The sequence below is a fragment of the Anastrepha obliqua genome, chromosome 1 (genome assembly GCF_027943255.1).
Source record: "Anastrepha obliqua isolate idAnaObli1 chromosome 1, idAnaObli1_1.0, whole genome shotgun sequence".
In the NCBI taxonomy this organism is placed as follows: domain Eukaryota; kingdom Metazoa; phylum Arthropoda; class Insecta; order Diptera; family Tephritidae; genus Anastrepha; species Anastrepha obliqua.
The window spans coordinates 75,896,166-75,909,996 of NC_072892.1; the positions used below are offsets into that span (position 1 = coordinate 75,896,166).

At 35.6% G+C, this 13,831-nt stretch overlaps 1 protein-coding gene across 1 annotated transcript in view; it reads right to left on the minus strand.

Moving 5' to 3' along the window:
• Positions 1-13,831, minus strand: part of LOC129235428 (coiled-coil domain-containing protein lobo) — a 143,521-nt gene that overhangs the window by 30,512 nt on the left and 99,178 nt on the right. Inside the window, exons 5-6 of the mRNA XM_054869265.1 lie at positions 4,019-4,378; positions 3,242-3,956 (exon numbers count right to left, since the gene is read on the minus strand). Of these exons, the coding sequence (XP_054725240.1) occupies positions 3,242-3,956; positions 4,019-4,378 (1,075 nt within the window). The remainder of the gene's footprint in view (positions 1-3,241; positions 3,957-4,018; positions 4,379-13,831) is intronic.

The window sequence follows — 13,831 nt, forward strand, 5'->3', positions numbered from 1 at the left end:
CATGGAAGGATACATCTGGCAACGGAGATTTGAAAGGTGAAAAAGATTTGATTGCCCACGCAACTTTCTCCTGGGTAATTATTTCATTTGCAAGATGCTGTGGAATATATTGGCTCCGCCTAATATTTCCCCTCCCACTTTTGTGAGCGTTACATCCCCGAGAATGGTTACTTAGCCGAAGTTCTAGCGATTCTTCTGCCATAACAGTCCAAGTAGCATCAGGTTTCTTGACCCAAGCAGCCTTTGAATGGTCTTTGGAAAGAACACGGCTAAGCCTAGCAGAATCCCTGGTGGATGCGATTGACGAACAAGATTCCTTCCAGCTCTCTTTTTTGGCGGCCCTAATTGCCTTGTACTGTCTCCGACTTTCTCAGTACAGTTTCCAATTTCTTGTCGAGTAGCTGAGGTTAAACCTTGATCTAGATTATTCTCTTAATTTTAAGAGCTCACTGCTCCACCAAGGAGGGTGATTTTTTTGCTAAATTTGATGGGGCAGGTTATTTTGTAGTGCCTAGTGCCCACCAGTGTTATAACCCTACCCTCAAGGTTTTCCGTGAGAGTGATTTGGTGGATCGGAATCTCTCCTATTATGTTGTTTACTATATTTTTGAATCATTTTGTTCATTACATCCTGCCCCGCCAAGGGAGCTGCGCATGTGACCAAAGAGGATAAAGGAGAAATATCCGGTCGACCATGGTAGCGCTCCATACCATGGCAAGGCCACCGTTACAACCTGAGGCGGCCTGATATCAGGAGGGCTCCGTTAGAAGATAGTCTTATTTAGTACCTCGGCTGCCAAACCCACTCAATAGGCACGGGTCGCATCACACCTTGGGTTGAAGGAGTTTTTTTAACGAAGTTTACGTCTTAGACCAGTGTAGTTCGCGGGAGATATTCACTCAGATTACAGGCTCTCCCGAGGGGTTCTCATACACGTTAACATTCGTTCATAAATTTTCTTGGCTTTTAAACCTTCTAAAAATAAAAATTCAGTCAATGAACGACACTTGATTTTTTTCCATTGTAAAAGAAACTGTGACTCGTCGATAATAAATGGCTTGTAAGCAAATAATGAATTGACGGATTGAAATGAAATTTAACATACGTTCATATTAAGAGTGTGCCAATATAACAAAAACCATTTAGGCTAGTAGCAACGCCCTCTCTTATCGAACCAAGAAACTTATTGAACAACCTATTACTCATCTTAGAAATAAGTTTTAGATTTAAAATTTAAACATATTATTATTTTCCTTATATCCAATGATGAAATAAAGCCAACCCTTGTTGTACTGGATATTAATAAATAAATAAAAAGTTAAAATCAAAATCTCATCTAACTAGGTGGCCAATGAACCAAACATAATGAACGCCACAGGACACGGCAAAAAACTAAGATCTACTTTTCGGAAACCGCTTTGACGCTACATGGCCCACCACTTTTATTTATTTAGTGTTCAAATTTTGGAAAAAATACTACTATCTCGATCCTAACGAATAAATTTCAAAATTCGTGGAAAAATATTCAATTTAGGCCGTGCGGGTAACTTTCGAATTGTTTCAAAAAATCGAGTACGCCGTCCATTTTAGCGGATGGTTCTACAAAAGGTTGCACATCTGTCCCTGTGCAAGAGGAATGTTTTTGCCCCTACCAGGACCTAAATCTATCGTAAAACACTGTTTTAACTCTCTATTGGCATCCGGGTCTGGCCCGAATTTTTCGACTTTTGACGTGAATTTAACATATGTTTTTTATATTATTATAACGAACGACGTAGCTTCCTAATTTTAATTAAAATTTAAAAAGAATCCTCGAAGAGGACGAAAAACGGTAAGACCCGGGTGCCTAGCCGAAGGTTTTAAAAAAGGTGTCCGACGGAGGGTTAAATCGCGGTTTTCGTTGTGTTCAAAAAATAAGGAGAATTTTCCCATTTCGCGGGCTACGTACATTCGACTTTCGATTATTATTTTCTTATGTTGGTACACTTGTTTCCCAGATATGTTCGCGGTTTTAGCGATAAAGCATGTTTAGTTTGTTTGTGAGAGTACTTACAAGTGGTATAAGCTTTTCACAGAAGGTCGAGAAGATGACGACACTCGCTCTAGACGCCCCAGCACATCAACAACCGATCAAAATGTTGAGAGCCAAAACAAATTGTTATGGAGAATCGTCGAATCACAATGGGAGATAACGCTGAGGATTTTCGCAAATTTTGGGCATGAAGCGTGTGGTAGCGAAGCTCGTTCTGAAATTCCTGAATTTTGACCAAAAACAACGTCGCATGAGCATGGCTTAGGAATTGTTGTATGACGTCAACGATGATCCACATTTGCTTAAAAGGGTCATAACTGGGGAAGAGTCCCGGAGAGTTAAGACCAAAAAACACACGCCAAGCCCGATCAAATGTCAAAGTAGTAGTGTGTAGTGCATCAGGAGTTTTTACCACAAGGTCGTACGGTAAATAAGGGGTCTTACCTTGAAGATATGCGCAGTTTGCGTGAAACAATATGAAAAAAAAAAACGCCCGGAATTGTGGAAAAAATGCATGGCTTTTGCATCATGATAATGCACCTGCACTAATCTTTGGTTGTGAGAGATTATTAGGCCAAAAACAACACCGTTATCATGCCTCAGCAACTGTATTCACCAGATTTGGTTCCGTGCGACTTTTTCCTGATCCCAAAATTGAAGAGATCCATGAAAGGACCGCGTTTTGCGACGATTGAGGAGATAAAAACCGAATCGCTGAGAGAGCTCAAGGAGATACTGAAAAGGGCATATCACAACTGCTTCGAGGATTGGTACTTTGAATGAGATAAAATAGAAATTGATGAATAAGTAAATACAATAGTTTTTGAGAAAAATCAAAATTCACTTTATTTTTTTAACACACTTCGTATTGTTATGCAGATTTATAGTTTTTTAAATTCTAGTGTAATAAAGAGCATATTAAAAGTTGCTAACAAATCCTGTTGGTTTTTATAACTTATCCCTAGACGGTGAAAAATGTCTGAAATATAATGGGCTGTAAAACTATGAATTTTTTAGAAATTCTGAAAATTGTATCTGGGATTAGTATAGCCTTTTTTATAAAAAAAGATGAATGAAATGAAAAAGTAAATAAAGAAATAGTCAATACTTATAAAAATGTTAAGGTACTACAGTTTTTCTCGGGTTGTATTTGTGCCTGCTTAATATTATAATTATACGTGCATAGAAATAGCCGTATAGATACTTACATCTGAGACTGTCATTCCGTCCTTTAAAAAATATTTCTTCAATTTTCCCAGTATCGTAAAAATATTTAATTTGTTGTAACAAATCTCCTCTATTTTCATAATGTTCCCACCGTATTGTTTGCTCTTTATACTCCTTATCTTTATACAGTGTTAACCGAGCAGCTTTGCCATCACGTTGGGAGTAAGGTGAAAAACGATCATGAACAGCACCAGCATAATGAATGGTTTTTTCTAGGTTGGGAAACCTTTCTACAAATTCCTTAAGACCAATATGTAGTTTAATGACCCATGACCGTATTGTGTCTAGATGCTTCTCTTCTCCTAGTGATCGTTTACTTTCTGTGAAATTTTCATCAGATCCTACAGTGTATATTCGCATTTCGGGGGGCTCTCCTGGCAAGAGGTGCTCCCAATCATTGTTATCTTGTAGATTCCAGCGTATTTCACCAACTCTTTGATACTTTTGCATATTCACATAATAATTTTGATGATCCCATACGCTATCAATAATTATATACTGCTTACAATGATTTTCACAAATAAAGCCTGTCGATGCCTCAATAAACCGCGTCTTTGGTGTCTCGGGTACTTCATCACCTTCGTCATTCAGATAAGTTTTCTTTGGCTTAATGCTCCATAACGCATTATCGACAATTACAACCCAGGCGTGTGTACGCCTAAAATGGTATCTATCTACAGCAACCAATTCCATTTCCTAATTTATATTAATATTCTGAATTAAAAAAATATAATATAGTTCACAAGTTAACCTATTACCTCCAACTCCAAACGTTCTGTTTCCTCTCGTATCCGCCTTTCGTCGTCTTCTTTTTGTCTCATCATCTCTGCCATGTTTTCTTCTAGATGACTTTCTAAATCAGGCAACGTACGTAATTTATATTTTTGACCTGTTACATGCTTGCCCTTCTCCTCCTCTTCCGTCTTTACCTCCCTGATTTGATGTGGAAATGGTACATTACTTTGATCATTTAAAACTGTCTCTGCACGTGCGACTCCAGATACTACCATGGCCGAATATCCTGCGCCGATCAGCATGCTGCAGAGCAGAGTAGCCATTTCAAAACTATTTCCCCGACGTCTGCGAAGAATACTTGCTGGTGAAATTAAACGAGTTGGCTGCAATAAAACCAATCAACTCCAACTACATGATATGTATATATGAAAGGCATATAGAATAGAATTGGTAGAATTTGTTTATTTATTTATTTTACAATTTCCATGCGAAATAATACCTTTTTGTGCTCTAAGAATATTAAAAAAACTTTGAGTGAAAAGTCCGTCCTTTTTAAACGACTTTTCTGAGAATTTATGGAGTTTCCACCCACTGCTCGTTATGTAAAAGATTTTAACAATTTGGTGACATTAAAGCAAATTTTATTGAGAGACATATTTTCATCTAATAGCATCATGCATAAAATTACTACATTTTCTGGTCAGAACTTTAAAATCTCGGAAAACTGGAAGCCTTAACTTGTACTGAAGCTTGAATCATTCTACATAATTTTTTAATTAAAATAAAATGAGTTTTTTTTATAACTTTACTTCAAGCGCAAAGCGATTAATTTTCATTAGTGGAGATATGTTACATTCTTTCAAGATTTCTAGCGGGAAAGAGCTGTCAATGTCAAAATAGAATAGACTGAAAACCGCTACATGAAGCATCTTGTAAGCTCTGTCAAAAGTGATGCCCAGATGTCAGTAGTAGACAATTGCTAGACGGTACCTTTGTCTAAGTTATCTTTGACATTTATCAAGTAGTACAATTTTACACGATATAACGACTAATTGAAATTATTATGAAAATGATCGTTCTTTGAGAAAAATATATCGCAAAACTCATGATTTTTTGGAGGACTCAATCGTCCGAATGAGTTGACAATTCAAAGATTCGTCAAAAAATTAAAAAAAATTGATTTTGCCGAGGATAAAAATAGCGCTTTATTTAATATATAATAATATTTCTTATATTAAGATTTCATAATATTTGATACAAACAATAAAAAATTTTAAAACCAAACTATGATGCGTTGACCATTAAGTCTCGAGGCTTGGTTCTTCGTAGTCTTCTTGTATATATGGCTTCTCTAAGTTCTGTAGCTTCGGAGTTTATGTTCCTTTCCAGCCGTTTTTCATACTTTGTAGCAAAGGTAGACCTTTTGCACCGACAGATCGTTATGCAGATCCGTATACCTTATATACCAAGAAGCACTGATATACCTCGAGCACCTTATTTCGCTGGCTTTGCATCGATGTTTGAAGTAACGGTTTATCTCCACAATTGAACTTTAGAACTTAATTGTAAATAAGTAATGTGTTTCTGCTAATTAACTATTTAAGCCTTTTTGATTCTATGTAAATTTCGTTAGCTTTTATTTTGATTTATTTTATTTTATCCGTTCATTTTAGCTTCGAGTTCAGTGCCATTCCCAAGTATTTAGCACTGTAATGGAGGGATAAAAGTAATCTTCTTGCTTGTGAAGTCAACGGGTACAGATTTGCCCTCGTTTAATTTAATGTTTCAGGTTTTAGTCCACGTTATAATTTCATCTACCGATGCTTGTAAATGTGGCAGTATCAATATCTCGACGTTCTCAGCAATTAAACATTCATGAATGGAATGCTTGGCGGATTTTACATGTAGACGTGCTCCGGGTTGGCATTTAAGTTATGTACATTTCCACATATAACTGTTAAGAACCGTATTTTGAATAGAAATATTGAAACCTGAAAGAATCTAAATTTTTACATATTTTATTTAAAAACGACATCTAGGCGCGTCTTTTGAAATACCATTTATAATAGATGCTTTCCATTTCAATTCAACCGGGCTATTCAGGACATGTTCTTCGATTTCGATGTGACTGAAATATGTTGCTCTCTGGTCAAAATAATGAGACACGTATTTTTTTGTTCGCTCGAAAAAAAATTTTTTCAAGAGTTATCGGCAATTTTGTTTTTCGGTTCAAAATCGATTTTTTTAATTATGTAAGAAAATTTTTTGTTTAAATGCTCATAACTTAGTCAAAAATGAACCGATTTTAATGATTCTGGGTTCAAAATGATCGTAATTACATACACGAGCGACTTCATGTAGAAACAATTGCAAAAAAGTAGTTGAACATTTTTTATTTTTCAAGAAACAAAAAGTGCGAAACAGGTGTTTTACTCAAAAATTCATTACTCAAAAACAACTCATTTTAGCTACTGGGTATTCAACTCAATTGAAGTTTGAGGTGTCCTCTTGATTTGGAAAAAGTTAAAAAAAAACACTTTTTGAAATATTTAATTTCGATTTTTTTTGTTTTTGTAAAATAATTTAAAAAAATCCATTTTGAGGCGAAAAACAAAATTGCCGATAAATCTTAAAAAAAAATTTTTTCGGGCGAACAAAAAAATACGTGTCTCATTATTTTGACCAGAGAGTAACATATTTGAGTTACATCGAAATCGAAGAACATGTCCCGAATAGCCCGGTTGAATCGAAATGGAAAGCATCAATAAACAAAAGCTCATTGAAAAAGCTATTCTCACTGTCAATGACGACCGATATCAGACGAGGACAATCACAGTTTTGTACCTATGATGTTGAAATTATATTCCACATACATATAATTTCATTGAGTATCACTAAGTTAATATTAAAAAAGTTTCTGATTTCAAATCGCAATTGTTGGTGCAAAATCCGATAATCTTCATCGTTAAAATGGCAACGGCGACGTCTTCTAGTCATACTTTGTGTTAATTTCTATTCAAGTGGCGGAGGTTATCGGTCCAATAAAGCTGATTTTGCCTTGATAACTATTTGACCGACCATATTTATTTTTATTTGAATTTTATTTAATTATTGCTATCATTTTTATTTGGCGGTAAACACAAATATTGGGTTGGCAACTAAGTAATTGCAGATTTCACTTGATTTCAGATGAAAAATGCTCTGGTCGTCCAGTTGAAGTTGATGACGCCCTAATCAAAGCAGTAATCGATTCGAATCATCACAGTACAACACGTGAGGTTGCAGAGAAGCTTCACGAATCACATACATCCATTGAAAATCACTTAAAACAACTTGGCTATGTTCAAAAACTCGATACATAGGTTCCTGACGAACTAAAAGAAGCGCATTTAACGCAACACATTAAGAGCTGCGATTTGCTAAAGAAATGTAATGAAAATTATCCATTCTTAAAACAACTGATTACTGGCGATGAAAAATGGGTTGTTTACAACAATATCAAGCGGAAAAGATCGTGGAGCAAGCCAGGTGAACCAACTCAAACAACATCAAAAGCTGATATTCATCAAAAGAAGGTTTTGTTATTAGTTTGTGGGATTACAAAGGAATTGTCTACTTTGAACTCTTACCACCCAACCTAACGATGAATTCTGATGTCTATATTGAAAAACTAGCGAAATTAAACAATGCACTTGAAGAAAAGCGACCCGGAATGACAAATCAAAAAAGTATTGTATTCCATCATGACAATGCAAGGCCACACACATCTTTGGCCACTCGGCAGAAATTATTGGAGCTTGGTTGGTTTTGCCGCATCAACCATATAGTCCTGACCTTGCACCATCTGATTACTTTTTATTTCGATCCTTGCAAAACTCCTTGAATGGTAAACATTTCAATAATGATGATGATGACAAATCGTACCTGATTCAGTTTTTTGCTAATAAAAACCAGAAGTTTTATGAACGTGGAGGTATTATGCTGTCTGAAAGATGGCAAAAGGTAATTGATCAAAATTGTCAATACATTACAGAATGAAGTTATTTAGTTCCATGAAAAATTGGCTTTGATTTTCTAAAAAAATCCGCAATTACTTAGTTGGCAACCAAATAAAATCAAATCAAGTCCTTTTTTGGAGAAAAAGTCCCAAACATGAACCTTAACAGTTCTTTGAAGTTGTCGAATATCAGCAGTGCATTAGAGCGGACGTATTTAAAGAAAGATTCATCCCTGAATATTTCGTTTGTCCAATTCCTTTCTGAATTTGCCGTACCCCATACAAGTCTGTTTTCAATGTGTCATAATGAGAGCAGCGGATTTTTCAATATGCTCCAGAATTTGAATTTTTCTGCACGTAAACATTCTCGAAACGTGTCTTTGGATGAATTAACAGAACTTTTTCTTAAACGTCTTCGACTTTTTCAAACATTTTTCTACAGATGCACGCGACATTTTTGAACCTTACATAGCAACATATCTTCAAATTGTTTTTATACGGGGCACTAATTTTGTAAACCAACGTACGCTTTATAAATTTTTCACAAAACTAATGTTTTGCACAACATGTATTTCGAAAAGAATACACCTATTTAGCAGCATTTACATTTTTTATAACGGAACTCTAAATTTGCATTTTTCCTATTACGCTTCTATTGGATAGACTGTACGTAATTAGTGGTCATAGACTTCGCCATACCCATTATTTATTACACTTTGAAAAGCACTAAATATTTATTTTTGGCAGGTGTGTACTGATAATTTAAAGTATCCAAGGAGCTAAAACTAAGCTTGACGTACTTTTAGTTCGTTGTGCTTAAAATAGATAGAGGTTTAAAATCACTCTCCAAAATGGCGTGTTTTTGGGTTGATAATGACATTCTTAAAATGGAACATATACAATTTTAAATTCTACAATAACAATGCAATTTTAATAACAAAACTGAAACATCTACATATGCAAAGTAATTTTAGGTTAAGTTCTGAGAATCCGTCAATAAAACACGAGCATATTACCTCATAATCGTCTCCCTATAACTCTACACATATAATATAATATGTTCCAACATTCCCCCACAATTGGAAACATCTTTGGTAATTTTCCAAAGTTAACCCAGGCAGGCCAGCGCTGGAAGTGGAACAAGACTATCTCAGCTGCTCATGGAAAATGCCCGAAGCCGCTCCACTAACATATTCAATATGATGTGAAGCACAAACGTTGGCTTCAGTCTCGACTTGGGCGTCTGGAATACCTGCTGGCTTTGTTTACGGGTCTCAGACCATTCTCAGGTCTTATTTGCAGAGAGTACAGGACTCATTCAATCGCTGCTGGCGTCTTGAATGCAAAACTACAAATCAAACATTCAATACGCCACTAAGACAGTTTTTTTCGAAAAACATGCTACTCACTTCAAGATATTATAATTTTTCAACACACTTTTATTAGGACGGGTTGTATGTATGTATGTATGTATGTATGTAACGGAATATTTGAGCTTAATTTTCACTGGCTTCTAAACATCTGATCGACTTGAAATTTTGCACACCTATCAAGGACTGATGACAATGCAATAATTTGATAAAAATTTTCCATTATCCTTATTGGGATTGCCAGGATTAATATTTTCTTTTTTTACCTGTGGGCAAAAAGTAAGGTGAATTTGGTTGTAAAATGAAAAATCGTCATTTATTCTTGTAAATCAATTTCATCCCCTTCAAAATAATGTCCTCTCGATGAAATACACTTATGCCAACGAGTTTTCCAATCCCCGAAACATGCCAAATAGTCCATTTCCGGTAGTGGTCTCTTGAGTTTTGGGAATAGCCAGAAGTCACACGGAGCCAAATCAGGCGAATACGGTGGTTGCGGAACGATATGCATGGAATTTTTGGCGAAATAGTCACGAAGAACGAGTGCAGTGTGAGACATGTGAGATAAATTTTCTATTATCCTTATTAGGATTGCCAGGATTAATATTGTATTTTTTTAACACACTTTTATTAGCTCGGGTTGTATGTATGAATGACTGTATCGGAATCTTTGAGCTTAATTTTCACTGGCTTCTAAAAATCTGATCGACTCGGAACACACAACATAGATGACTAGATGGGAAACTCTTTTTCTCGTGAGAGCGCTGAAAAATGTGCATTTTTTATAACATTTGCCAATATTGCCATACCGGTAGAAACATGAATTGGGTATTTTTTTAAACAAAAATTGGGAATTTTTAGTTTCCACACCACCATTGAGGTTAGTATTTAGTGTGCGGTTGTGTAATAGTATATTACTCGTAAACACCTACATATACTAAAAATAAAAAATAGTTAAAAAAAAAATTAAAAAACACGCTTTTATTGCTAATCGAACTAAAAAGTAGAAAATAAAAAATAGTTTAAAAAAACTAAAAAACACGCTTTTATTGCTAATCGAACTAAAAAGTAGAAAATAAATTTTAATGACAAAGGGACCAATAATGAAGTAATAGCAAATCGAAGGATCAGTCATAGTCAACTACCTCAGAACAGAATTATAACAAAAATTAAGATACAAATAGAGTAATTCAAATTAGAGTTAAAAGCATGGGATGCATTTTGCTTCACTTTCATAACCTTCTGTACATAGGTAGTTGCCAATAGAATGATTGTAATATTTCCTATATCAAGCATCCCACGCTTTTAACTCTAATTTGAATTACTCTATTTGTATCTTAATTTTTGTTATAATTCTGTTCTGAGGTAGTTGACTATGACTGATCCTTCGATTTGCTATTACTTCATTATTGGTCCCTTTGTCATTAAAATTTATTTTCTACTTTTTAGTTCGATTAGCAATAAAAGCGTGTTTTTTAGTTTTTTTAAGCTATATTTTATTTATATTTGAAAATACCTACCTTATATGCGCCAATAAGAGTTCGGGTTTTATTTAGCCCTAAATTTGGCAAAATAAAAATCTTTTTTGGAAAATACTTGAAAGCTTGCGTTGGAAATTTGAGATAGGGAAAGTTGAGATTTCCCGTTTTCAAACGATTTTAATTAATTAGTCCAGTTTCATTTGTGCTTCAACACAATTACAATCTTTTATGTGCATATATGTCGTTATATACCTAAGTATTGTATGTAATGTATGCTTATTTGCAAGGTTTTCTCATAAATAAAGTATGTCTGTGAAAATGACTGCCACGACTGGCTTTACAGTAGGCCATTCGATCAACCCAATTTTTAAGCACATTTCCGATTGTTTGGGCTTCAATTTCATGAATGGCAACTTCGATTTCATGTTTTAAAGCATCAATCGCCTCTGGATGGTTCGCATAGCATATCCCCTTAACGGCTTCCCACAAAAAATAGTCCAACGGGTTAAATCACAGCTCCGAGGCGGCCAATTGATATCGGAATTTCGGCTGATTATTCGGTTTTCAAAAACGGTAGACAAAAGTTCGAGTGGAACTTTGGCAGTGTGACAAGTTGCACCGTCCTGTTGAAACCAAATGACGTCCATGCCATCCTCTTCAATTTTTGGAAACAACTCGTTGAGCATGTCACGGTAACGCTCGCCATTTACTGTAACCGCGCCTCCTCCCTCATTTTCGAAAAAAAAATGGCCCGATGATGTCGCCAGACCAAAAACCGCACCAAATAGTAACTCGTTGTGGATGCATTTGCTTCTCTACAGTAACGTATGGATTTTCTGAGCCCCAAATTGGACAATTTTGCTTATTGACGTAGTCACCGATGTGAAAATCAGAAAAGAAGAAGAAGACTTACCACTTTGGAAATAGGTTTTCAATATTTCCCAATTTTGTTCAAGCATATAGCGTCCCATTTCGTAAATATCAAACCTTTAAGTAAATTATGAACAGATTTGACATGTCATTTGTGTTACCATTCTCAAAAAAATAGGTGTTTCAAAAAGCAAACGCTATATGGCTCAACCTGTATTTTTGAAAGGATTTTATACATACATGCTAATTGCAAAATAAAATAAAAGAGACGCTTTCTTTTATTCGGAAAAACCAAATTTTCGTCCTTACATCTGATGTTATTAGCTAATTAGCTATAACTCTGACTGCCTACGAGTTTTTTCTGTTATATTTTAATATGTTATATATACATATATATTACATTTTTATTTTGTTATACATATGTCATATTTTATTATTGGCTAACCTTCTTCTAAACACTTTCTGCTACATGTTTTTTTTTGTTTTTTTTTTGTTTTTTGTAGCTGTATTTAATTGCAACTTCCAGAAACACGTATAGGCGCCACATTACGAAGAAAAAGGACGAATCCGTAAAGCTGTTGAAATTGGGTTCAAAGACAGCCTCAAAACAAACAAACACCGAAAAGATTAAGAAACCCGTTGAAAATATGCAGCAATTGAAATAAAATAAAGACTGGCGCGACAGAAATTAAAAAAGTAAACGTGCCTAGAAACAAGAACGGGAACGATTGTGCCTGAGTTAGACAAAGGGGGCTAGAAAATCATGGTTGGGACCGCGACTTAGATTTCCTTAACACAAGTCGTTGAAGCTTTATAAATGACTCGCACCATCGCCACGGAAGATATAGGCATAAGTACGTAAGTATCAAAGAGTAAAGAACAAATGAAAAAGACTAGTATTCTCCACGAAAATGCAGAATATGAGTTAAGGAAAATATCAATCGCTACTTTATGTGTATCTGTCTAGGAGTCTCAACCTAGAACTGTAAAGGTCTTGACAGCAAACATAGCTCGGCAATCATATAAAATATATATCGCGATCCTAAAGGTGAGCACTATACAGCTATAACTATATCACTAGCTGAAGGGTGGGAAACCCCACTGGTATTGGGGCATTGTGGTCCCGTCTAAGTCAGGGTAACCACGACAGAAAACGGAAGTGCTTCCAAGTTGCTACATTAATAAGTTTTTACCTATTATATTGAGGATAATGCTCGAGAAATCGGAGAAGCGGTATTTATTCTCAGCAATTTCAATTCCAATGCCATCAAGTGGGGACGTCGTCCACGGATTCAAGAAACAAAAGAGTTAAGCACAAGTCGGCCATGCTTGACCTAATGATTATGAAGTTGTGAACAACCACTCCAATTGAAAAACCCGGTTGCAAGGAAATCACACCATATATAAAGCTCAGATACCAGCTTGTGTTGCTAGAACAACAAGAATGGGAATGATTCGGTATAACTTGCTAACATCTACCATTGATCATAGAGAATCAACTCCAAGAAGTCTCACAGAAAATGTACATACATATATATGTAAAAACAGCGGTGCCGTTCTGATATAAAACAATGCCGAACTTGCCTAAGAAATATCATAACAAACTCTGTTTATGCATTATGCATTCGCTCAGACAAATTTTCACCAGAGTATTGTGATCACCATCATAAAAAAAAGAAACAGCTGAAAATCACTATTAGAACAAGTAAGGAAGGAACATAGACAGAACTTCCTGCATACCTAAACAATGATTCCCAGAGAATTGGATACAAGATTGTACTGCACACACCAAATGTAGTCCTAGCATTACTTATGCCCAACAAGGCACCACGACCGACAGGAGTATCCGACAATAGCTACAATCGAAATCGTTATAATTAGTGTAGAGGCAGCGCAATAAGAAAGTGTTCAACTCAGCCCACCTTTGACGTAAAGAAAGAATTCAACACTCCAGATCGCTCTTGATATATAGATGCCACTTATGAAATGTCAGTTAATACGGGTAACAGAGACCACTGATGCGTCGACCGTAACGGCAATTAATATTTTACATGATAAGTTGGCGATGAAAAAATTGTTGGCCCGATGGGTGCCGCGATTGCTCACAAGCAACACCAA